The 26,793-nt window shown below is 44.3% G+C and overlaps 1 protein-coding gene and 1 long non-coding RNA gene across 3 annotated transcripts in view; one reads left to right on the forward strand and one right to left on the reverse strand.

The window, feature by feature from the left end:
• LOC130370987 (cGMP-dependent protein kinase 1-like) overlaps positions 1-26,793 on the forward strand; it is a 298,669-nt gene that overhangs the window by 256,877 nt on the left and 14,999 nt on the right. For both annotated transcript variants that reach the window (XM_056576567.1, XM_056576566.1), the window contains exons 4-9: positions 4,238-4,343; positions 8,664-8,727; positions 12,962-13,039; positions 13,199-13,293; positions 21,974-22,039; positions 23,539-23,613. In XM_056576567.1, the coding sequence (XP_056432542.1) occupies positions 4,238-4,343; positions 8,664-8,727; positions 12,962-13,039; positions 13,199-13,293; positions 21,974-22,039; positions 23,539-23,613 (484 nt within the window). The remainder of the gene's footprint in view (positions 1-4,237; positions 4,344-8,663; positions 8,728-12,961; positions 13,040-13,198; positions 13,294-21,973; positions 22,040-23,538; positions 23,614-26,793) is intronic.
• LOC130370996 (uncharacterized) lies at positions 18,948-24,677 on the reverse strand. The gene is made up of 3 exons (XR_008893122.1): positions 24,587-24,677; positions 20,225-20,302; positions 18,948-19,025 (listed from the first exon to the last, which is right to left on the reverse strand). It is a non-coding gene; the product is annotated as an uncharacterized LOC130370996 (long non-coding RNA).

Below are 26,793 nucleotides of genomic sequence, written 5' to 3' on the forward strand. Positions count from 1 at the left end.
AACAGTTTTGAAATCTATTTTGGAAAGGGTTTTGGGAAATAAATTGGTAAAAGTGAAAAACGAAAAAAAGGTTAAAATGAATTCTGGAGAACAATAACTCTCTTCACTGACCAAGGTTGTCGTGGGAGATAAAATACCAATAACAAGGAGGAAAAGAGAGAAAAGTTATATTTGCAGCTGACCAGTCACATTTCCCCGTAAAGATAAGTATTCACAAAATGATAGAAAAAGTAGAGACGAGTTTAGTAGAAAGAAACCATCTCGCTTTTGGATATAAACCCTTCTCCCACATGGCAGAAGGGAGAATGATATCTACCTTCAGCTCTCCATAGGAAACTCTCTCTCTCGTTCTCTCTCTCTCTCTCTCTCTCTCTCTCTCTCTCTCTCGTTCTCTCTCTCTCTCTCTCTCTCTTGCCACTAAATGTTGCGGTGTTTGTGCTCACACATTCACACACTCTGACCAAGGGGGTCGACCGATGTCCAGGCTCGGGCATTTCATCTCTGCCTCACCGGCGTCAGTAGCGTTCCGTCAACTCCTCCACTATGTTCGCAAACAAACACAGACTCACGGCTATCATTCACCTTGTACAATGATTGATTTCTGATGTACAAAGCAGCGTCCCCCCCGTGGAGCGCACATGAGATTACGTTGCCTTGATGCTGATGGGCGTCGCCCGCATCTAAGCATCCTCGTAGACGTACCAGTACAGAGGCAATGTGGTTTTATCTGCTGTTTAAGGCTGCCGGCCTTGACAGCAGGGTGTCAGCCGTGTGCTTGATTACGTTTGAAGTCCAAAGAGTCGTGCTTCACACAACCTTGCTTTTTACAGGAGGCAAATGTACTAGCGCAAGCTCATGCATGCCCATATGGGTACACACACACACACACACACACACACACACACACACACACACACACACACACACACACACACACACACACACACACACACACACACACACGGGAGGGAAGTTGCATAAACAGAGGCTTGATGGCTGTAGGGGAGGGCAGCAGACACGCGCACATGCACACACACACACACATATGAGGGAGGTCACATATACATAGCTTTCGGGGATTGGAGTGCACGCACAAACACACACACATGCACACACACACACACACACACACACACATAGGATGGAGTATATATACCCAAAAGCGAGATGGCTTTTAGGAAGGTGAAAACACATGCACACATTGTCTTCTGGCGACCATTTGACAGGCTTTTCTGTGAGACAAAAAAAGACAATACGGCAGAGTTTTTGATGGCCAGCCTCAAGTGACAAAAGAAAGACGAAGACACATTAAAAGCAGCCCTTTTGTTTGATAAGCAGATTCACGCTACATTTATTTCATCCATAATCCTATCACGGTTAATTTACCACTCTTTTGCCTGTGGGATTTGGAGTAGTATCATCTGCCATATGCTTAAATTATGAAAAGAACGATTTCTTACAAAAAACTCACCTTTTTACAGAGATTCCCCAAATGCTCGTTATCTAATTGTATAATCATCTGGCATCCCGCTCTGGGTTCAGCTGCTGGCCTGAGAGTACTTTATTAAAGTGATGGAGTCTTTCACTTCACCGATAGCTCTCTGTTGAGAAGCGGGGGAAATGTCAGTGCCTAGCAAATGTCGAAATGTACTGAAGTTCCTTGATGGGAAAAAATAATTAGAGCAACAAATTGCAACCAGGGCTGTTATTATCGTAGGACCCCCGTGTGGAGAGTTACCGTGGGCGAATTGAGCTGGTGTTTACTTGGGAAAACACTGAGGTATTAATCGTTTGTGATTGCTACAAAGCAAGATCATACACAATAATGTGAGACTTTTTGTGTGTGGGTGGTAGTGTGGGTGTATGTGTGTGTGTGTGTGTGTGTGTGTGTGTGTCGGGGGGGCGGGGGGTGACTGGGTGTGTGAGTGTGTGTGTGTCTGTGTGTAAACATTATTACATTCCTATCCTAATTGTTTTGGGTTATTTTTTGGGGACAACAAAATAATAATTCTGTTAAACATTCAAACTGATCTGGATTCTTGACAAGAGACATACAATGTAAGTGCACACCAATTAAATCTAGGAATTTATGTTTCCATACTACTGGTGACATTGCACACAGCACTATTCAGCTAGTGATGGTATCACATGTACGTGTCTTATAGTTTATAGATAAAGATATAAAAATATACATATATTTAATTAGAAACGGTATGAAAGCACGGTTGTGCGGTTGTTTTACAAAAACACCGCCTAGACTGTCCGCTGCCCTGAACCAAACCGCTTCGCGGGCCTCATTGTAGTCGTGGAGTTCAGTGGACATTAGAGCCTGAGGAACATGTCCTTCACGTGATGTTTAGTGTGTGCTGTTTTTTACAGTGGTTTCTTATTTTGAAGGACCCTTCATCAAGCCTCTTTCGTGGGAACTACCTCCAGACAATCAGTGGTTCATTGATTTTTCATCAGTTATCACTGCTAGATTTAGTTGTGATATAACCAGCATATAGCTGTGTGTGTTGTGTGCGTGTGTGCGTGTGTGTGTGTGTGTGTGTGTGTGTGTGTGTGTGTATGTGTATGTGTGTGCCTGTGTGCATCTCTAATTCGATTGGCTGATAGTATTCTGGAGGTGATCCTTACAAGCCTTCCTTTACACATTAGGGCTACAGACACATCTATGATCAGAGCAGCCTCACTGTCATTACTGACACAGCTTGGGCTGATTCTTATCCAGAGGTGGAGACCTGGATGTTTTTCAAAAGGCCTGAGAGCACTGAGCCTGAGAGCCTGTGTACTATTCACACATACACACATGCACGCCCAGTCGCAGACACACACCCACGCATACACACATGCGTACATGCATGCACACCCACGCTCAGATACATGCTCCTTAAACCGGTAGATAATAAAACAAACAAACACACATACACACGTCGCCACATCATTGAGCTTTTGTACATGCTCTTCAGAAAAGGCTGAGATGATATTTAGAAACTGTAGCCTAACTTCTATAATTTGGCTCCATATTTAAATAGAGGTGGATGAACATGAAAGGTGGTCCTGACTTCATGAACAGTGTTTCTGATCATCCCGCATAGCTGGTGATTCTGATCACACAGATGCAAATATGGTCTCTGTGTTTCTCTCTCTCTCTCTCTCTCTCTCTCTCTCTCTCTCTCTCTCTCTCTCTGTCTCTGTCTCTGTCTCTGTCTCTCTGTGTCTTGCTCGCTCAACCTCTCTCTCAACCTCTCTCTCTCATCCTTAATAAGCCAGCAGCAGCTGTGTCCACCTGTTGGGTCTATTTGGCAGAGTCAACCTTGCGGGCCTTCCTGTTGGAACGAGAGAGAGAGACTATGCTTAAAATAGAAAATAATCAGAGAGTATGCTGAAGTATGCTTCATGTAAATGCACCGGGGAAATCGTATCCCGTTGAATTGGATGATGTTGCAGCCATCGGAAATGGGTGAAAGTCTCTCAGACATCTTTAACTCACTGTGCAAAGTGAGAATCTTAAAGAAGACATTAAAATGTCACCCTGCCAATGTTTTTCTTAAAGAATCGGACTTCCTTCATGGTGCACCAATGCCTTACAACAGATTCATGTTTTTGCAGCTTTACGGATATGTAGCTTTTGGCTTAAGGCTAGCATGGCCCGACCCAAAAGCTACACGCGTAATGGAGGCCACTGATGAGTTAGCCTTCCGCTTTATCTCGCTGTCGGCAAAACCTACCACACCATGATTGTATTAGAGATTGATGGGAATCCTAATTATACACCTTCAATTAGGAAAGGCATATTTGAAAATGATAACATAGGAGACGCAGGTTGCTTTGCCCGCCGGCAATATCGTTTCCTAAGCGCGCTAACAAGTCCTTCAGCTAACGCAGGGTGTTTCATCTCATTTTGAATAATTGAACGTGTTGCTGTTGAATGTGTGTGCAAATATGTTTGTCTGATTACTCACTGCATCATGCCGTACGTACACATTCCATCACTCAATCAAAGTCCCATCAAAGTGAGTCTATGACGTTGGTTTTAATGTAGAGGGAAATAGGGTGGTGGAATAAGCCTATGCATGACTCATTTTCATTTCCCACTGTTTAACTTCATTCCAAGTGTGTAATTCTATTCTTCAGTTTGATTATTTTTTATAATCAATGCAAACAATGTAGTGGCCAATGAATAAAGAGTGTCTGTCAACATGTGATAATGATCAATGGATGTGTTATTTCTTAGCACTAACCCATGTGAAGCTGTGGGCCATCGACAGACAGTGTTTCCAGACCATAATGATGAGGACTGGATTAATTAAGCATGCTGAATACATGGACTTCCTCAAGAGGTGAGTCCGCTCCTCAATGTTGCGTTCTTTGTATACATCTGTCTGTCTGTCTGTTCGTCTTTCTTTCTATCTTCCTGCTTGTCTGTCTGTATATCTGGTTATCTTCCTTTCTGTCTGGCCGGCTGTCTGGCTGGCTGGCTATTTGGCTATCTGGCGATCTTCCTGCCCGCCTGTCTGTCTGTTTGTCTGGCTGGCTGTTGGTCTGCCTGGCTGGCTGGCTGTTGCTCTGTCTGTCTTTTCTGTCTGCATGCTGGGCTGTTGGGTTGGTCTGTCGGTCTGGCTCTTACATAGCTCTCTGTTTGTCTGTGTGTTTGTTGGCCTGTCTCTTTCTGCTTGTCTCTCTTCCTGTCTCCTTGCTTGACAGCCATTCTGATGCCTTGCTACCTGTCTCTCTATCTGTGAGTTAGCGTGAAATGATTCCTTGTCCTCTTCAGTGTTTCCCTGTAATAGGGTGGAGACAGTGCTCTGTTACTGATGCGGCCCTGCTTCTGTAATTGGGGTGTATGCACATTGAGTTTACGTCATTGCTGCATGGGTAAAGCCAAGCAATCAAATGTTTGATTTGATTTCCTCAATGTTGCATAAAATATGACTTTAAACTCCGTGGAGAGCTTCATCGTGCGATATCCACCAACCATCTGAGCGGCTTGATAGTGATGAATGTTCATATGATAATCGTGCCGCCATAGTTTCTACAGGTGCATTTGCATTGCCGCACTGTTCACCAGCCTTCTTTCTGAAATGCATTTCGTAAATAATTGATTTGGCCTTGTGAATGTGAGGAGATTTCCGATATCCTCTGTGGATTTCCTGTGCTGTCAGGGCACAAAGTCTCTTAGTTAATAGTCTGGTGCGCAGGGCAAAACTAGTCTGACAAAACTAACGAGTAAGATAATTGTTTTTTGGTTGCCCATTTGGGGATTTCACCTATCAACAAGTTTATGACCCTGGAGTCCTTTTGAATAAACTTTGCTATTTAAAGTAGAATAGCTCTTCTGGAGGAAGAAACACGTCCTCTGCCGAAGACGGACAGGACATCCTTTAGAAACGTTGTTTTCAGTTCGGGCCGCTTGGTTATTTAGGGGAATTTATTGAGTCATTGTTTTGTTTGACTACTGCAGGGAAAGCAGAAAGCAGTCATTTCGCTTGTCCGAGGCATTCTTTGTTTCATGCATATTTTTTAATCTAGATCTAAAAGCTCCCGGAAGGTTATCGTGGTTAGCATTCATTTAGTGTTTCAAATGAATTTGTTAGTTTAGGCTCATCTATTGTGTTTTATTATATTGTATCATCTGTGAATTAAAATAGTAATTCGTGTTTGTTGCACAATCTGTTTTTAATGTGGGTGGCGTTTATTACATTCCTTGAGAAAAAGAGTTGGTTGAAGCTAACAGATTGGACATGTGATCATGATGGCAATGGTTCAAAACCCATGGAACAATCAGAGATGCCCAAAGGGAAAGAATATGTACCTCAACATGTTCGAAACCTAAGTGTCTCACCTTTTGTTAACAGATAACAGAAAACAGATTACTTTTTTCCTTTCGGTGTTCAGAAACTGCATGAAAATACAATTAAGTAAACAAAAAGGGACAGATAACAATCCCTGACATGAAGAACAAACTCATCCAATCACGACACTCATTACATTGCCCTGAATAGTTGGCTTTTTTTTATCATAGTCCACAATAGTTTCTTTTGTTATTCACATTTGAATTGAAGGAATAATCCAATTCAAAACTCGTTGCGTGACCACGGCGGTCGTCCAGCCGACATTTGACAAAAATAATCTCACGTTTGCAGCAGCTCTGCATGATAAGACACATTTCGGGGGGAGCGCTATCTCACAACCTCAGACCATGGAAATCTATCATTTCACAAGAGGACTGTGGTCGACACACCACTAACAAGTACTTTTTACCACTAATAACAGTGACTGGTCTCTGATGCAGGGCCTTTAGGTCCTTCACTGCAACCATGGCAACCAGGTAGAAAACAAGTCTCATTCATTCGGTAGATTTACTGTATTACCAAATAGATCATTTTAAATCAGATAACTTTATTGATCCCAGAGGGGTTCATTTGTTGCCGCAACAGCAGATGTACAAGGCAGTGAAAGTAAAGACAAAAAAAGATAACAATAGGTATCCACAGATGCTTAATGCTAAAAAACTGAAGCTTAGGTTATAAGTGATTAATAAAGAAGAGAATCATTCACATTATTTCAAGAGTACTAAACAATGTTTTTTGAAATTGTTTTACAATTAATTAAAATGCAGCCCATGTACACTACATGTACCACTGCGTAGCTCTAAAACAGCCACAGCACTAAAACAAACCTCCTTTCCATTGTCTATTCATCACTGCTACCCACGTCAGGGCTACATTTAAAGCCCTGTCTGGAGGGGTGCTACCAGGGATTAGTACCCATATCATTACCCAGCAGTGCCCACACCAACACCCGTTACACACCTGTGGCGGCTATTCCCGTCGGGTTAGCTAACAGAACGCTAACCTCCTGCCGGCGTCTTTGTGAGAATCGGCACTGAAACCGCAGGAGGTAAACCATTCTACCCATCCAAAATGTGTCATTAAACTGTAGCCAGGATAGATGGCACAGGGAGGGGGTTAGTGCGGTTCACTCTGCTGAGTGGAGATGGTGCGGGGTGTTGTGGTGAGCTATTCTTCTGGCTTGACAGAGAGAGCTTTAATCAGGAACCCCCTGCTGGCTCCCTGGTTGTTGCTGAAACGAGCCCCTCGATGACTCCAGCTCGGTGTTGAATAATAGTCCTGTGACATACTTTGATGGCAAACTTATCATCATTTTTAAAACGATTGAATTGAAACTTCTCTTTCAGGTTTGTTTCTCTATCATGCCAAGCTTGTCATGTCTTGTCCTGTTCCCGTCGGCTTTCCTTCCTCTCCTCTCCTCTTCCCAACCATCTTCTTTCTGTACCCTTTCCTCTTCTCGCCTCTCCTCCCCTCTTCTCTCCTCTCCTCCACTCTCCTACCCTCTCCTCTCCTCAACCCTCCCACTCCTCCCATCTCCTTTCCCCTCCTCTCCTCCCCTCTCTTCTCCTCCCCTCTCCTTACCTCTCCCCCAATCTCCTCTCTTCTCCTCCACTCAACTCTCCTCTCCTCCCCTCACCTCTCCTCCAATCTCCTCTCTTCTCCAATCTTTTCTCCTCTCCCCCCCTCTCCTCTCCTCCCCTTGCTTCTCCTCTCCTCCCCTCTTCTCCAATCTTCTCTCCTCTCCTCCCCTTTCCTCCACTCTTCTCCTGCCAATCCTCCCCCCTCCCCTCCCCTCTCCTCTCAAGTGAGTGACATCCTTTGACACTCTTTTGAGCCTGGGGTTGCATAATGTGTTTGGTGCTTTCATTTGGCTTGGGGTTGTGTTGGTTTGTCTACTTCCCCCAAGTTGGTTATTTCGCCAAAGGATTGCTGCTGCACCATCTTATTGGAATACGTTGTGTTGTGTGTGAGTTTCTCTGTCTGTCTAGAAAAGTCACAGTCCCTTTGCTAGTTTGTGGCATCTGCCATCTGGATGTGCTCATTAGAAGAGCTAAGAGATGCTTTCAGCTAATGAGGCTAATCGATGGCTCCATGCACACAGGAGAAAACATGGCAGGGTTTAAACTTCCTGATTAGTTACTTACTTTACTTTTAGTTAACTTTTTGTCTTATTAGTTAATATTTACTTTCCTTTCAGTTTACTTATTGTCCTATTAGTAAATACTGACTTTCCTATTAGTTATTATTTTACTACATTGTCTAATGAGTGTGTTGACAACACATCGGGGCGTCTACCCTGCGTGTGGCCGAGAATACATTTGCCGTGTTTTTCAGTGTGTGCGCGATTGTGTGTCTCATTAAGATCTAATTATGTCATCTACTGTGTAGAGTGGTAGAGTTGGCTCCCAAACTCAACTAAAACAGTATTTTCTCTATTTATCTCCCCCCGCCCCCTTTCTATCTCCTGACCTTTCTTCTTGACCCTCCCCCCCTCCCTCCCTCCCCCCCTCCCTCCCTCCCTCCCCCGCCCATCTCTTCCTCCCTTCCTTTGGGTTCCCCTCGATCTCCCCCCTCTACCAAAGTCTGTCTCTATTCCTGTCTCATCTCTAAATGATACTCACACTCATTCTGTGTGTCTCTCTCTCTCTCTCTCTCTCTCTCTCTCTCTCTCTCTCTCTCTCTCTCTCTCTTCTCTCTCTCTCTCTCTCTCTCTCTCTTCTCTCTCCTCTCTCTCTCTCCCTCTCTCCTCTCTCTCTCTCTCTCTCTCTCTCTCTCTCTCTCTCTCTCTCTCTCTCTCTCTCTCTCCAGTGTCCCTACGTTCCAGGGCCTCGCGGAGGAGACACTCAGCAAGCTGGCTGATGTCATGGACGAGGTGAGAGCCCCCCCCCCCCCCCCCCCCTCAATTCATCATCTTCTTCATTCTTCAGACACACACACACACACACACACACACACATACACGCACACACACAAACAGATCCACTCATTCAAGGATACACCCATGCACATGCACAAACCCAAACACACACCGATACACATGGATCCACACACATACAAATACACACACACATTCTCTCCCATTTCACACATTCACACACTCAAACTCATTCACTCCCATTCTCCCTGAAACAGAAAGATTGAAGGTCAAATTATTGACAAGCGGCGGTAGAGAGCTTGACAGTGTTAGCGTCTGTTAGGATGTGTGTGTGTGTGTGTGTGTGTGTGTGTGTGTGTCTGTGTGTTGGTGTGTGTGTGTGTGTGTGTGTGTGTGTGTGTGTGTGTGTGTGTGTGTGTGTGTGTGTGTGTGTGTGTGTGTGTGTGTGTGTGTGTGTGTGTGTGTGTGGGGAGTCAAGTTGATTGAAATGGATAGCTAAAGTCCTCCTAATGAGTCTTGGGACCCATCGCCCTCACACCAGCTGGGGCTGTGGGGTTCAGGATGATGGACGGGTGCGCTTCCACGCACACACACGCACAACCACACACACACACGTTCACACTGTTATGGAAAATGTGTATGTTGCAGGTTTTCCACTCGATCAATGCACCTGGTGCTGTTGAAAACTCATACGCACACATACACACACATAATGAGGAGTTAGACAGTTATCACAGTTAATGGTTATATACAGTTATAATAAATCCTTATTTATATATATATATATATATATATATATATATATATATATATATAAAAAATAACGTATTCTGTATTGAATAATCTGAATAATATGTTCCTACATATATATAATGTATATATAATGTATATATATGTACACATTAATCATGAATACAGTGGAAACAGACACAATAACACACACACACACGCTACTCCTTTTTATGTGCCAGTGCATCATATTTAATCATGGCTGTGTGTTGAGTGAAATCTGTGTCTTTGGCGCCGTGTCCGGATTAACCGTCTCTTATCAGTCCGGACCCAGTGTGCAAAATCCAATTGAAACCGTTAATGCTTCATGCAAAACTGTCACCATTCCCTCAGACTGACCAACAGTTATTCCCCAAAACAATGCCTTGTAAAACAGAGGGCCCAGGCTTAGTTTGGAGGTGGAGGTGGTTTGTCAATTTAGAGATGGACAAACGAACGATGCAGCCTGCAGACCCTGTCCATTCCTGGTATCTCATTGGATTGCTTTTCAGTTCCAGTTGATGCCATAGTCACAGCAAAGCCTGGAATTCGTTTTTAGTGCACTGTTGGTAATAACTCCTAATATTACTATACTACTATTATATGAAGACTTTCACTACTGCTACAATAAAATGTATGATGATGATTATACTACTACAAAAAATGTTATACTAATAATAATAATTATCATATTTTCTCAGCCATCACAACCCAAAAACTAATATTTTTGTCCAGTCCTCAGTACGAATACGATATGATAAATTGGTAATAATTGTACGAAATTGAAAAATATACATGAATATAAAAAATGGACCTAAAAATAGGGAGAGCGAAAGTAGAACGTTTTTTTATTGTATAACGATTTGGTTGGGTGATAAAACTCCAAAAATGGCAATGTCAAAACCATGCAAAACACAGCAAGTCAGACACTATGCTGTACTATTGTTTTTTGTTCTTACCTTTTTTTTAACAAATGTGCTTTTACAGTTTATTCAAGAGAGAGAGAGAGAGAGAAAGCATGCAGGCCGTCTCTCCTGGCTGATGATAGTTCATACCGCTACCAGCCTAAACCGGTTTTATCTCGACGGTGATCACATCTGTCTGTAGCGGTTGTAAGGGTGCATTGTGAATCACCAATTCACTTCAGCTAATGGATTACAAAAATGAACTGAACATGCTGTAATTCTGGTCATTCTGTTCTGTTGCAAGGCTATAACTGTCTGAGCGAGAGGTTGTAATCCTGGATGTGAGATGATTCAATTACACCGTTTTTATTGACAATTTGGAAATATTTAGCTTGAGAGTCACACATGGCCGGACTTTATCGACGGGCAGAGTGCCCCATGGTGCTCATTTGAACATGAATCCCAGATTCTCAGACAATCGACCAGCATCATCCTATAAAGATTGAGTCTGGACACAAAATCTATAGCACTTCAACTGTATGAATAGGTACACATTTCCCCAAGATTTATTTACCGCTCTTGTGGGAGATTCTAGAAAAACATTTGAGTTGTGTTGGTCCCATTCTTCGCTGCGAGGGGAGTTCTACATTTCCCAAAAGGACCATTGCACAAGATTGGTTACATACACCGGCTGTGACATGTCGTTACCTTCTGCGCCGAGCCTTGTGTTTGAGTTGCAATTTAGATGTTGAGGGGATTCTAACAAAGTGCTTCTGTGGCAGGTTTGCGGACTCAGAAATCTTCAGAGACTATTAGTGCAGTTAACAAACACGTACCGCTGTGGACGATATGCCGAAGACAAAAGTTGGTATGTCGATGTTAGAAAAGTTATCAAGGAGAGAGTATGGTGTTGAAGAAGCGATGAACCATGGATCAGTCGATCCATAATATTTCCTATGACATTTCCTAGACTGAATAATGCATTGAGACGATCAGTCGATTAGGATGAAAATAATCATCGGCTTGCAGGCTCTGGGTCGGTGCGTTTTTGTAGCCGTGGCAACAGCCCGTCTCCTGAGGAAAGTGACGGCGCGCGGATACGAGGGATGCTCTCAGAGTCTGTGATGCTGAATTCAGACGCCCACAGTGCTGGGGTTGGCTGGTGGGGTTTCTCAGGAAGGAAGACACTTGGTAGTATTTCAACTATGGAGCAGGAGTCTGCTCTGAAACAACCTTTTGAAAACAATATGCCAGACGAGCGAGGAATCCGTTATTAAAATGTTACAGATATTTGCGTATGGCAAGGCAAGGAGAGGCAATTTTATTTGTACAGGCCATTTCTTACATCAAGCAGTTCAATGTGCTTTACAGAGAAAAATACAACAGTAAAATTTATAGTGAAAATGTACAGTATGGGTATTCATTCATTTCATGAGCTGGATTGTATACATTTGCATATTTCAAGTTTGCCTAGTTGATTGTATTATGTCACGTAATACATACATTGTTCATTATAATTTGTAGGTGAATCGGAAATAAATTAAGAAGGGATTACAATGTCAAAGCAGTTGGTGGCCGGGTCTCATGTGTGTCTCAGCAGAGCTCCACAGCGGCCAAAAAGATCGGTCCATCTTAATAACATCTCCCTGAAATCGAAATGAACAAAAATACATAAGATCATAGCCACTGAGCAACCGACCGCAGCATCTCAAGAGACATGGAACAAAACCCCGGTCCTCCAGGACCGGGGTTTAGTCTTTTGTCTTCAGTTAAAGCAGAGCACAGCTTCAGTTAAAGCCTAATGCATCCTCAAATCCCATCTCATCACCACCACTCTAATCATTATGACAGAGTTGACGGTAAACAAAGACTCTCCCCCCTCTGTCTCGGTGGCCATTTTGAACTCAAACATCTTTGGATATATATATTTGATTGAGAACGAAGATAGTACTTCTATTCCGATGAAGCTATGTTTTATAAGTGGGACTTAAACATGTACATGCTGAGTATGCTGACATATTCACATTTTAAGGAAGCTCTGGTCTCGATACACACACACACACACACACACACACACACAGAGACACAAAGACACACACACACACAGACATACACACACACGCACGCACACTCAATCCCTTAGAATAAATACAATTGTTACCAACCGAGGGTCCCCTCTAAAACAGGATGTTGGATAATTGATTATCCTGTTAGAAGAGAATAGTCTCTTGCCGTGTATGAAATCAATGCTTAAAGGTCACTGCTTCTTGGTTAATCTTCATAAAAGCTGTCTGTACTTATTTGTGCCCAAACAACGTCCATACCTTCCGTCACACACAAACAAATATAGGGGAGAAGGCGTTGATGACGGAGTATGCAAATTCACATTTCTAGTAAGCTCTGGTCTTTGCAAACACACACACACACACACACACACACACACACACACACACACGCACACACATGCACACTCACACATACACACACATGCACACTCACATACATTCACACACACTGACAGACACACACACTATAAACTGTTGCTGCTTTTTGTCTAGACCCATTATGAAGATGGAGAGTACATCATCAGACAAGGAGCCCGGGGAGACACCTTCTTCATCATCAGCAAGGGAAAGGTAAACACACACACACGCACACACGCGCGCACACACACATACACAACTGAAACAGTTGTGGCTAATGACATTAATCTCACTAAACAAAATTACGTCTTTACTTCTTCGTTTACTTCTTTCATTATATATGTCTGTGATTCGTTCTCCATCTCCTGTCAGGTTAACGTCACACAGGAGGAACCGACCAATGAGGAGCCAGTATACCTGCGGGGTCTGGGCAAGGGGAACTGGTTTGGAGAAAAGGCGCTGCAAGGGTAAGAGGATCCCATGTGTTCTGCTGTTTGATGTGAAGCGCAGGGTTCATATAGCCAGACAGTGCTTGTGGCATGTGACCATTCTAACTAGCTGCCAGGTGATATTTGACGGTTTTAAAGAGCGACAGCGAAGAGAGAGGGAGAGGGAGAGGGAGAGGGAGGGAGAGAGAGAGAGAGAGAGAGAGAGAGAGAGAGAGAGAGAGAGAGAGAGAGAGAGAGAGAGAGAGAGAGAGAGAGAGAGAGAGAGAGAGAGAGAGAGAGAGAGAGAGAGAGAGAGAGAGAGAGAGAGAGAGAGAGAGAGAGAGACCAAAACCACTGCCCTCCCTCTCTGCTCCCTCACTCCCTTTCTTTTACGCACATTTGATTGACAAGCAAGTGGGATTCCCCGATTTCTGAAGTTCTCTTTAGAAATGAGGCGAGAGTGGTCAGACCCGGTGTCCTATACCTCCATACGTTCATTATTTCATTTCATTGTTATAATTATTATTGACAATTTCTTTCAACGTCTAGAGGTCATCCATGACCTGGTGGAGGTCAGAGAGTAGGCTGCAGTCATTAGGGTTCAAGTTCTTTTGGCTTGGACTCAAACCACTAGAGACTATCCTGCTGCCAGTTCTCCTTCCCCTCTACACTGCCACAGTATCAGAATCATCCTGAGAAGTACAGGCCAGCATCCGTCTCGGCCTCCATTCGTCTTCTGGCGCGATACGCGCTACATCCTTATCAGCAGCATCAGTTAGTGTTGAGGCAGGAGGAAAGGAGCAGTGGGGAATAGAGAAAGTTCAGCTGGCTCAGCGTCCAGGCGGCTTGAGACACCCATCAGACCCATCAGTATTAGCAGCTGGAGTGGCTATCTTTTAATGATGGTTCCCCAATGGGAACAAAGGCTGTTGTTTTCCGCGTTGCTGAGCATCTCGCTGTTTCTCTGCAGTGAGTGCCTCGCATTGGACGAGTGGAAGAACTGTTAACCCAACCAAAAGCTGCCCAACGTCAAATCAGGTTCAATGTATAATGGCAAGAGCTCTGGCTTGACGGTGGTCGGGAGCCCGCTGGTACGGCCGCCCGGTGGGGTGTCGTGGTTGAGACGTGCTGAGAGGGTGTTGCGTTCGCTCTTCAGGAAACATGTGTGACAACTGTGTCATGCAGATGTGGTTCGCTTTGCATCTGGATTCACGCGGCTACGTCCACGAGACAACGCCCACCCCCGCTGGCTTATACCTTGTACGCTGTGTTGGAATGACCTCGGAGTGTGTGTTTTTCCAGTTTCCTTGTGATATAGGTCTGAATGCGTGAATGAATGCCTTCAAAGTCCATCATCTCTGATCAGATCATAGCCGTATTCCGGAATCTGCGTGTCTCGTGCATGTGGCCGAGCTGTGATTGGCTGCTGACGGGGCAACTGTCGAGCCAATCAAAAGAGTCCATAACTATGCTACATGCCGTATCTACCAATATGCTCTCTATCGACTCTTATCTATAGATACCTACTTACAACAAAATCAGAGCGAGGACTGCTGGTCAGACCGGGCTGCACTGTTTGAACCAGAAACATCCCCTTGATCGATCCCTGGCCTCTCCAGGCTTATTTAATTTATTTATAAGCTATTTAGTGGACACTTTAACCAAGTACTTACAATACTGAATAATTTATGACATGGCTGTGATTCTAACCCGGGCAGAGTTCTGTCTTCGCTCTGACAGTGAAGCTGGGCTTGGAATCGAATCCCTAAACCCAGACAGTGGTAACGGTGTGCTTAACCAGTTGAGCGCACAGGGAATCAAGGCAATTACTGTGGCAATGTTACCGCCAGGTCTCACCGTTTGAGCTGGACAGGGAATCGAACCAATAACCCTGGCAATGTTAACGCCAGGTTCTACAGGTTGAGCTGGACAGGGAATCGAACCAATAACCCTTGTAGTGGGTTGCCAGGTTTGAACGAAAGATTGTGAGACCTTACATGCAGAGTGCGGTGAGTCCCGGTCAGTAAGTGCAGGGACCTTCTTATAGTGCGCAAATTAGAAATGACAAGGTCATTGAATAAATCTTGGTGTAATGACACAAACATACTGTTAGCCTTTTGACATTTAGACCTTAGACTATTTAGTTATTTGTCAGACATTTCTATCCAAAGATGAGTAACAGTGAATACAGGCATCATACAAGATGTGATGACATTGTGGGGGATGAGGGGCCTTTACCCTCCTAGTTGCTCTACATATGAAGCCTCAGACAGGCACGACAAAATAAATGATTAAATCCTTCACAAGTCACAGGTAATCAAGCGCTAAATCGTCATCATTCATCTTTGACAATTAGAAGTAAGGCCTCAGACAATCTGTGCTCTACTCATTCGGTCTAGCATCACGCTGAGTTGAGTCTCACCGTCCAATGAGCCAATTTCCACCTTGTTGCGTCATTAACGTTAACAATGTTCACTGATGGGGGAAGTAGTGATCAACAGCATCAAACAGAGCCATCTCGAGTCAAATCCTAATTTGCCTTGAGAGAAAGCAAACATGTTCAGGGGAAGTCAAGGCTTCAAAGGCACACTTGTTTGTGCCGCAGAGATGTGTGAGAGGAAGTGATGTCAAAGTGAACTCAGTTTTAATGCAGTGTCAGACTCACTCTGGATCACCCCATATCCTCCCTTGTGTGTGAGTGAAAATTAGACACACACACACAAACAAACAAAAATACTTAACATACAGACTCAAGAACAGACACTATATGCCCCCGCACATGTGCACACAATCTTGTGATCCCTGTGCTACCTCTTTAATGGTTTCCTGAGCGCTGCGTGGCACGGCAGGGACAGAGAGAGAGAGAGAGAGATAGAGAGAGAGAGAGGAAGAGAGAGAGTGAGAGGATAAAGCGAGAAAGAGGAAGAGAGAGAGAGGGAAGAGAAAGAAAGAAGGGGGATAGGATAGGGAGAGAGGGAGGCAGTGAGAGGAGATACAAGGTAAGAAAGAGAGGTGAGGAGACATCCAGGAGAGACAAGGACGGCCAGAAATAGAGAGTGAAAAGTAAATGGATACAAAGGGTGAGCGAGGGAGAATAGGAGCAACAGCACAAAGGAGAGAATAGCGATAAGATGGGGAACATCTGTGTTTGGCGACCCCATTCAGACTGACAGAAGGGGGTAAGGTATCTTCACCCACATCCAGATGGAGGTCTGTAGTGGGGGCTGTGTGGAGATTGGAGGTAAACGAAGAGCACATGCATCCCGCCAACAACAATACACATTCAAATCCCATAGTGGGCCAGAGCCAGTCTTCCCAGGGCCTTTAAGTGTATTAAAGGATAACCAACAGAGACCCAAACCACCGCATAAATACTGGCCGATAAGGGTTTTTTGAGGACAGGGAATAGGCTGATAGATAACCTTAGACAGGCTGTAGATAAGATTTAGGAGCTATTATTTGAATGGAATCTGTTAGAAATGGAGTAGCGATTCGAGAGCTATTAGCGAGTGAAAATGGGCTGTGAGAATGTTATTCTTTATGTGTACTGTGCCTGCCTAGGTAGAGCATACTTCTATTTTAGCAGCTCCCTGTTAATTTCTGACGAATCAGGGCTCTTTTCTGGAAACAGACGAGGAGACGAAGAACAAGAGAGAAGTACTTGACGTGACTCGAAACTCCCTGGGATCTCTCTCTCTCTCTCTCTCTCTCTCTCTCTCTCTCTCTCTCTCTCTCTCTCTCTCTCTCTCTCTCTCTCTCTCTCTCTCTCTCTCTCTCTCTCTCTCTCTCTCTCTCTCTCTCTCTCTCTCTCTCTCTCTCTCTCTCCACCTTTCAAAGCCTAAGGGGAAATTAAGGGGCTTCATATCTTCTAACCCGCGGTTGAACATGCGCCGAGGAGGAAGAGGAACATCATGTTGAACACAGGATGCAGGTTGTGCATCAACGGCTGATGATAATCAAAGACAAATTGACACCACACCAAGGTCAGAGCGGAGTCACAACAACACACCATGTATGGACTGTATGTGCATTACACACACGCGCACACAAGCACGCACACACATGTACAGTCACTTAACGAAGCATGCTTGCATCGCGGCTGATTCTTTGAGCCGATTTTTTCAGTTCCTTCCACTCGTTCCTCCATCGAAATGCAAGAGGAATTAAGAAGATGAGTCAGCTGTGTGAAGGAGATTAATGAATGAAATGTACTCACTCGAGATGAATGGATGAAATTAATTAGCACAATGAGTTGATTATAGGAATTGACAACATGAGTGGATTAGATTAATTAATTAACTACATGAATGATTAAGATCAATGGGTGAGTTGAAGTAAGGAAATGGGTGATAATTATAGATGATGGTGAAAAGATGAGATTCATTCATAATATGAATGAATGAGATGACAGAATGACTGGGATGCCATGAAAGAGATGGATGAATAAGATAACATGAATGAGTTGAATGAAATGGATGAATGATTGAGACGAATGAATGGGATTCTAGGAATTAGATGAATGAGTGAGATGAATGACATGGATGACAGAGTTGGCTCTTCCTTATTGTGGCACTGTGGGACAGCTTATGACTGTAGTGTTAGTGCAGGCTTAACACAGTAATTGTGATCTAATCGAAATCCCTGGCGCCCTCCCGGGTATCACATGATTGACAGGTGAGGATAAAGAGGGCTTTTCCACACAGGTGATGACGTCAATTACTGATGAACCGAGAGAGAGAGAGAGGCTAGAGGTGGACAGACGCACTGTGTCCCCGACTGCAGAGGGAGACTTGAGGAGTTATATATAATGTATTGATTAAACAAAGGCACACACGTGCATGGAAACACCAACAACCACACGCACACACGCACATACAAATGCATACAGACATATTCATTTGGGTTTGCCATTATATTTATGAATGAATACATTCGGTTCATGTTTCATTTTAATAGCAGCGTGGTTCATTAGACAGCTTCTTAAAGAGCATAATGATGGTCCTCGTTAGCCCTTAGGCTTGATACTCACAACTCTCTCTAGTGGCCCACTTAGGACATTGCATATACTCTCTTTACCGTGTCTTCCATTATATTATTATTTTATAATATTAGAAAGCTGCCTTTACATATTTTATTTTATAGTGTTAAAAAAAGAATGCAGATATTAGTAAATGGAATAAGGACAGCACATTCGTCATAGCTGGTGAATAATATACAGTAGGCTACATCCAAGGCATCAGTAATAGGATTACAATATATCTATTATTGTGTGCACGTCCCTTTGAAATACTCTTAAGCATTACAGTTTGAACAAAACACACTCCCTCTCTTTTACCCAGCACAACCCCAGGGCTTCTCCCCATCCAACCAAAGAGCTGAAATCGCTCTGTACAGCAGCGATCACACACAATGAATATCATACAGCTTAGCATAAAAAGCCCCGCTCAGCGTCTGTGTATGCCATCATTATCAGAGACGGCTGAATCGTTTTCGTCTCTTGCTTAATTGAAGGTTCCGGGGAGCTGTTGCGGTTACGATGCGTGCGTCCCCCGTTTGCCTCGCTGGTGAATGTGCGTTGCCGATAGCAACAGGCCTTCGCTCGCAGCCGTAATAGGTTGCTGCGGGACGGCTCCGGGGGCATCCATGGTTCGTGTCCGTGAAGCTGAAGCGCAGAGGCTTTCTGGGTAATTAAGCCGTCGAACACGTTGCTCAGATGTCTCCTTCGCCATCTGTGTTCAGCCGTCCTGCCTGCCCTCCGGTTGCCCGGCATTCTGGGAAAGGATCATAAATGAGAAACGGCGGAAGGTCAGCGATGGCGCGTGGGACCTCCCTGACATGTGACCCGGGGTTCAATGGTTTTCCAAGCGCCGCCTCTGTGCGCAATAGTGGAAGGACAACGGAATACCTGTCCTTGTGTGTGGCTCTGTGTTGCATGCATATTCCATCCTTTCATGTTGCTTGTGTGTGTGTGTGTGTGTGTGTGTGTGTGTGTGTGTGTGTGTGTGTGTGTGTGTGTGTGTGTGTGTGTGTGTGTGTGTGTGTGTGTGTGTGTGTGTGTGTGTGTGTGTGTGTGCTGGGGGGGGGCTTCGGTGTGTGAATGTGTGCATGAATGGGTGAATGTTGGGGCAATATTGTAAAGCGCTTTGAGTGGCCTCTGGTTAGAAAAGCGCTATATAAATGCAGTCTGTTGCTCTGTTTTTCTCTCTCTCTCTCTCTCTCTCTCTCTCTCTCTCTCTCTCTCTCTCTCTCTCTCTCTCTCTCTCTCTCTCTCTCCCCCTCCCTCTCTCTCTCTCTCTCTCTCTCTCTCTCTCTCTCTCTCTCTCTCTCGTTTTCTCTAACTACCTGTATTTCTCTCTTTTTCTCTACAATATCCTGTCATGATAAGGGTACATCGTTTGTATGTGTGTGTGTGCGTCCATGTGCATGGCTGATGGGTATCTACACTATGTTGTGCCTGAGTGTGGGAAGGCGTGTGTGTGTTTGTGTCAGTTGGGGCTGTCACATTGTGCACTAATTGGTCTGAGTAATTACTTCAGCCTTCCTTGGTCTTACCATAGCTATTTACACACCTAGTGTGTGTGTGTGTGTGTGTGTGTGTGTGTGTGTGTGTGTGTGTGTGTGTGTGTGTGTGTGTGTGTGTGTGTGTGTGTGTGTGTGTGTGTGTGTGTGTGTGTGTGTGAGAGTGTGTTTGTGTTCCTCCAGCTCACCCCCTCATTGCACATCCTCCACTAAGGGAAGACATCTGCTATAACAACGAAATTAATCAAATTCTGAAGACGCAAAGAATATGGCCAGGTGGTCTTTATGTTGCGAAATCCTAACTTAGCAGTCCAACACTTCACTCTCTGTGCTCAGGTGTGAATTCTAAAATGAGAAACAAAGGGACTCAGGCGGTGTTGACTTCATGTTCCCAGCCGAACCAACTGGTCTTCATTTGTGCTGCGAGGGGACGGGAATGATGAAGGGGCACCTTTACAATGTTGGCCTGGAGATGAAAATCTCTTGAGGGTTCCATTTACGAAGGCAGGAGTTCAGCCTGGTCCATTCACTGAGTAGAGGAGAAGAAAGGAGTCATTGAGTCTTCTATGGAACAAGAGGTCATGAATTATTACAGTTAGTGCCCTAATTTGATTCGTAGTCATGCTTGTTTAATAAGTGGTCATGGGGGGCAGTTTGATCGCAGTAGACAACAAGAGAAGACCAATAGAACACAACAAAATAAATCAATACAAAATAATAAGAGGCTTCTCCAGTTGCAGTTGTCAAAATCACAACATGATTATGAAATGATGCGTGGATAGAACGATTGAACGGAGACATTTGTAGTGAGGGAAGGGGTTGTAGTGAGATGCCCATCACTGGAAAATATTTAAAAGTAGAAAGAGAGTGTTGAACACTCTGCAGTGATCTTTAATTTGTATCTATCTTTAGTTTCTGCCCTCAGGCCATCTTCAAGATTAACCTTAGGGAGTTTAACCCACACCGTTTAAATAAATTGAAGACAAGTTGAACTAACTAGCACTCAACTAGTGGGACTTCATGCATGTGTAGGATGACCCAAGGAGTTGTAAAGCAGTTTAAACAGATGTCTAAGGTTTCAGAAAGTCCAGTATTTAAATCCGAAAATAAGGTGTGAACTTCACTTTGGATTAAAGTTCAAAATGAATTGTACAGAGCAAGTGCCGGTATTGATTAAAAACCTTCCTGTCAACAGCCGACCGGAGGCTGGTTGGTCCACAGAATGTGTTTGCTCTAGTCGTTTTCAGAGCTTATGGGGACTGCACCCAGGAGCCCCTGTTTCCATACAGATATGGTTTCATTTAGCAATAGCACTTTCTGTTAGTGCTGTTGGCCAAGTCCGGTTCCCACCTCCCCCCTCACACCGGGAGGTGTGGTGGAGTCCTCTGGGGGGGTCAGATCCCCCACACCTTGCAATGGCCACTCTCAATCTCTCTCGACCCAGAGATCCCAAGCACTTACATACTGGACCCTGCTGACTGCTGTTGTGGTCTTCCATTATTCTGTGTGTGTGTGTGTGTGTGTGTGTGTGTGTGTGTGTGTGTGTGTGTGTGTGTTTGTGCGTGTGCGTGCGTGTTGTGTGTGTGACTAGCCTCCATTAGAGTGTGTTATGAAAAGATCAACCAATGCAGCGTGGTGAATCTATCCCAGCATTGAGGGTGTATCAGCAAACACCCACGCCATATTTATCCATTCTTCATCAGTCATGTGTTCATTCAGTGACTTTCCCCGACTAATTAGTCTAATGGTTTTGAGTGATATTCACAGTGTGGGTATCAGAGGGATTTTAAAATTTTGTCAAACTGAGGTAGCTCTTCGTACTGACTTGGGGTATGTGGGTGGATGAAGAGCCGTCTAACTGTTTCCCCTGGTACACACTCATTAACACCAGCTCTCGCTTTCTGATTCAGGGGAAGACAAGGCACAACTCTGTGGGCTGAGCGACCGTAATGACTCTGATTCCAGGTGCGAGCCTATTATCCTTAGATGAGCCGAGCGGGTCTTCAGAGAGAAAGAGAGAATGTCATCATCACCGCTCGGGGCATCGATTCACACGTCGGGTTTTCACATGAACCGCATGCACATAAATGGGCCGGGCAAGAAGGCTTGGGGTTTATTTTGCTAGTGTGATGCCAAACGTGTTTATTGTGCTTGTTTGTGTGACCTCTCGGACTCAGTGTGTGTAATCTTTTATCCGCAGGGAAGATGTGAGAACCGCTAACGTTATCGCCGCCGAGGCCGTCACCTGTCTAGTCATCGACAGAGAGTAAGTCAATTTCAAACACACAGTCACACACACACACACACACACACACACAGACACACACACACACAGACACACACACACACACAGACACACACACACACAGACACACAGACACACACACACACACACACACACACACACACAGACACACACAGACACACCTCTTTCTAACTGCAGTCAACCTCCGGCTACTTGTGTCATCCTGTATTCTCTCTCTCTCCCTCTCCCTCTCTCGCTCTCTCTCTCTCCTCTTGCTATCTCTCTCTCTCACTCACTCACTCACTCACTCACTCACTCACTCTCTCACTCTCTCTCTCTCTCTCTCTCTCTCTCTCTCTCTCTCTCTCTCTCTCTCTCTCTCTCTCTCTCTCTCTCTCTCTCTCTCTCTCTCTCTCTCTCTCTCTCTCTCTCTCTCTCTCTCTCTCTCTCTCTCTCTCTCTCTCTCTCTCTCACTCGCTCTATCTCTCTCTCTTCATCTCTCTCTCACTTTAGTATTCCCATCACTCATTCTCTCTTTTATGACTCTGGTCTTATCACCTTCCTCCTTCCTTCATGCTATCTCTCTTTCTCCCTATCCCTCTTTCTCTCTCCCTTTCGCCCTCTCTCTGTGTATCCTTATGTCCCTAATTTGTCCTCATCTCTCTCTATTCCTCTGTGTCCTTCATGCAACCTTCTCTATCACTCTATAGAGTAATATATAGTATTACTCTTCCACACACTCTCACACACACATTGAGGGAAGCAGATCTTTGCTGTTCCGATGATAGGGGCCGTCAACAAATTACCCCTCAGGTAACCCAGTGTAGACTTAGTAGAAAACAACAAAGAATTGTGAGGCAGCAACATTTCACGGTCTAAAAACACATTATTTTACAATTATAACTAACACAGTTGGTTGTTATCATTCAGACATTAATGACAATCCATTGTTCAGCTGTAACAAATTGAACTTTGCTCCCTGGAAGCGTTTTTATATTCATTATTAATCCAAAAGCAGACTGCTAACCAGAAATTAAATACAACAAACAATTAGCGAGGAGGTTTCAGACAATTATTTTTCTGGTCGGGAGACAGGGATGAGATTTAACATGAATTAAATTCTTGTTGAGCGCGTTATTATTTCTTTTTTGGGTGGTTAATTGTCGCTGGACTTGGCTTGTCTGTTTTTCCCCCAGACAAAGACAAAGTGTATGCTGTATGGTCCTTCATTACTATTAAGTGCCTATTAGTTTTCTATTAATTCTCACTTTTATGGAGCTGTTCCCATTAGGTTGAAGGCTTTTATTATACAGAGGGGGATACATAAGAAAGGATGAATAATGAAGAAAGATAAGAAGAGAAGAACAGTTTTGTCAACCATTTTTTTGACATGGTGGAAGCTTATTATGTTTTTAATACTGTGAAAGCTGGCCAAGAACCGGTCTCTGTTTGATTGAACTGTCAGTCAACTGTTCCACACTACGTATTGGTTGCTGATAGAATGTGTACCTCCTCCACAGTTCATTCAAGCATCTGATTGGTGGATTGGAAGACGTCACGAACAAAGGCTTCGAGGATGCTGGGGCCAAGGCCAAGTAGGTGCACACACACAAGCACACACACACACACACACACACACACACACACACAAACACAAGCACATAAACATGCATGAGCATACACACAAGGTTAAGAAGGTAAAAAGGGCTTTTCAGGGCATTTTTCTGTCAAAAAATATATTCGTTCCTTGCAAAACTTCTGTAGTTTACTTTAGATTTCAAAATCTTTCCAGATTTTGGTTTTACATAGGAATAATTTAATATTGATCTGTCATGCAACAAAGAACATCTAAGGTACTTCAGAAGGTGCGAGAATGAACCCTGATAAGTATTACAAGAGCCCAAAAAAGATATTTTCCTCTCATTTTCTACCCATATACATTTTACAAGACAACCAGAATCTCTTCCGACACATACATAGACACACAAACACAGACCCATTCTCACATACCAACACACACACACGCGCACACAACAACAACAACAACACACACAGACACCATCACAGACACACACCCACACACAAACAAAAACACATCTACTTTGCTGTCAGCTTTTGTTTTGGTGTTATCTATTTGTTTACTCCGAAAAATTCCTTTTGCTCGCTATGGCTCCCTTTTTATTTTCTCTTTGCCTCCCTTCCTCCCTCCCCCTTCATACCTAAGAATTTATTCCCATATTCGCCCTCCCCAACAAAACCATCACGCTGGCCACTCAACACCAGATGAATAGAAAGAGGCTGCCTTTTTAAGGAGTGTGTGTGTGTGTTTCTGTATATGTGTGTGTGTGTGTGTGTGTGTGTGTGTGTGTGTGTGTGTGTGTGTGTGTGTGTGTGTGTGTGTGTGTGTGTGTGTGTGTGTGTGTGTGTGTGTGTGTGTGTGTTTCTGTGTATGTGTGTGTGTCTGTGCATGCTTGTGTGTGTGTGTGTGTGTGTGTGTGTGAATGCGTGTTTGTGTGTGTGTATGTGTGGGGGTAGGTGAATAATGCCACTCTAGCACCCACAACGTACCTCAGTAAACCTTCAGGCGAATCCCTCCATCTGCTGGTGTTAATATTCACATCTGTGGTGGAGACCCAGACATTGTGTGGACATCACTTTGGATGCTGCGCAACCAAAAGACCTGCGGAACACAGGGTTCTATTGGTGCATTGGTCCTCTGTTAGGTTCGCACTATGATGAGTAGGATGCAGTTTCACTGCATGCTTTGGATGGATCAAACATGGGTTTGTAGTTGGTGGATGTGGAGGTGGATGGGGCATGCATTTATAGGCAGGGTTGTAGAGAGCAGGGTAGTGTGAGAAACAATGTACGACTCCCAGAGGAAAAGGTCCTTATCTCGCTCCCTCATCGTTCTTTCTTATTTATCTCTCTATTTTCTCTCTCTATTTTCTCTCTCTACCCTCGAGTCTCTCTCTGTCTCTGTCTCTCTGTCTCTCTCTCTGCCTCTCTCTCTCTCTCTGTCTCTGTCTCTCTGTCTCTCTCTCTCTCTCTCTTTCTCTCTGTCTCTCTGTCTCTCTGTCTCTCTCTCTCTCTCTCTCTCTCTCTCTCTCTCTCTCTCTCTCTCTCTCTCTCTCTCTCTCTCTCTCTCTCTCTGTCTCTCTCTCTGTCTCTTGACATGAATGTATATCAGTAGCGTATAGGACTGTGTGGTTACGGTGTTCCAATCCCCCATGTCTGTAGCTCCTGTTGGCATCCCTGAGGGAAGACGTCTGCTGTCCTCCACAGTTCTATGTGTTTGGAGACATTTGTCTGAGAGTGGATAGTTGGTTGACCATATTTGGAGAATGTTGGTCCGGTGTAATAAGTGTCATCTTATTTGAATCCTAAACGGACAGAGTTGTGATTGGTGGCATGGTGGGTGACTGGTGGGTGATGTTATATTGTGCATGTGAAACAAAGTCGTATGCAGGGTAGAAGTGTGTTGAATATGTTGTTCAAGAGGTACTTGGCACGATAACCGTTACCCCAACCTGCTCCTTAGAGACCTGTCTCAGTACCGTCTAACCCCCACCTGCTCATTAATGACCTGTCTCAGTACTGTCTAACCCCCACCTGCTCATTAATGACCTGTCTCAGTACTGTCTAACCCCCACCTGCTCATTAATGACCTGTCTCAGTACTGTCTAACCCCCACCTGCTCATTAATGACCTGTCTCAGTACTGTCTAACCCCCACCTGCTCATTAATGACCTGTCTCAGTACTGTCTAACCCCCACCTGCTCATTAATGACCTGTCTCAGTACTGTCTAACCCCCACCTGCTCATTAATGACCTGTCTTAGTACCGTCTAACCCCCACCTGTTCATTAATGACCTTTGCAACACAGCACATAAGACTAACAACAATACACTATAAAAATATTCAGCTCGGAAATGTATGAAAAATACAGCTCTACACCAGCCCGAGGGCAAACAAAACACACCTGTATAACACAAACACACAAGTAAACACATAGACGTGATCCCAGGTTGCTCTCTAGTGGTGGAAGAGTGTAATAACATAAACATGATTATTGATCCGTGTGTTATCATAAATAAATAAACAATGTACAATACAATAGATACCAATGTTATCTGTGTATCCTCCAAGTTATTATTAGAAGCTGAGCTGAAAGGTCAACGTAGCTGCTGCTAATCCTCTACTTCACACTTACATTTCACATAAAATTGTATATCAAGGCAGAAAAGAAAAATCAACTGACATTACTAATTATATACCAATAGCTCGATCTTCAAGTGACACATCGCTGAGCTGCATCAGCCGAATACCCCGCCGAGCATAAGAAAAGTGTGAATATATGAATAATAATAGTACACCGATGGAGACGAGGTGCAGGAGCCAAGTTCTGAATGTCAGTCGTGCTCTTGGTGTGGTGCCCTTGATGGCACCGCAGATGTTCACAGGAAGCAACATGATCTGGAGACATCCTTATGTAAGAGGCTTATAATATCCCTGGCCTTTAGCTGGGCGGGTTCACAGCATCAGGTAGCCATAGCATGTTGCTACAAGAGGCGTTAGGTAGCGTTAGCACGTTGTTAAGAGCCACAAGGGGCATGTCACAGACTGGAACCTCCTATTGTTGGAGAGTGGATAGTTGGTTGACCATATTTGGAGAATGTTGGTCCGGTGGGAGAGGGCACCCTCACATGACGCCCCAATCACAGACCACTCATGTCTTGTATCGTAGTGGGTCACGACCTGAAGTAAACTGACTT

The sequence above is a fragment of the Gadus chalcogrammus genome, chromosome 18 (assembly GCF_026213295.1).
Source record: "Gadus chalcogrammus isolate NIFS_2021 chromosome 18, NIFS_Gcha_1.0, whole genome shotgun sequence".
Classification (NCBI taxonomy): Eukaryota; Metazoa; Chordata; class Actinopteri; order Gadiformes; family Gadidae; genus Gadus; species Gadus chalcogrammus.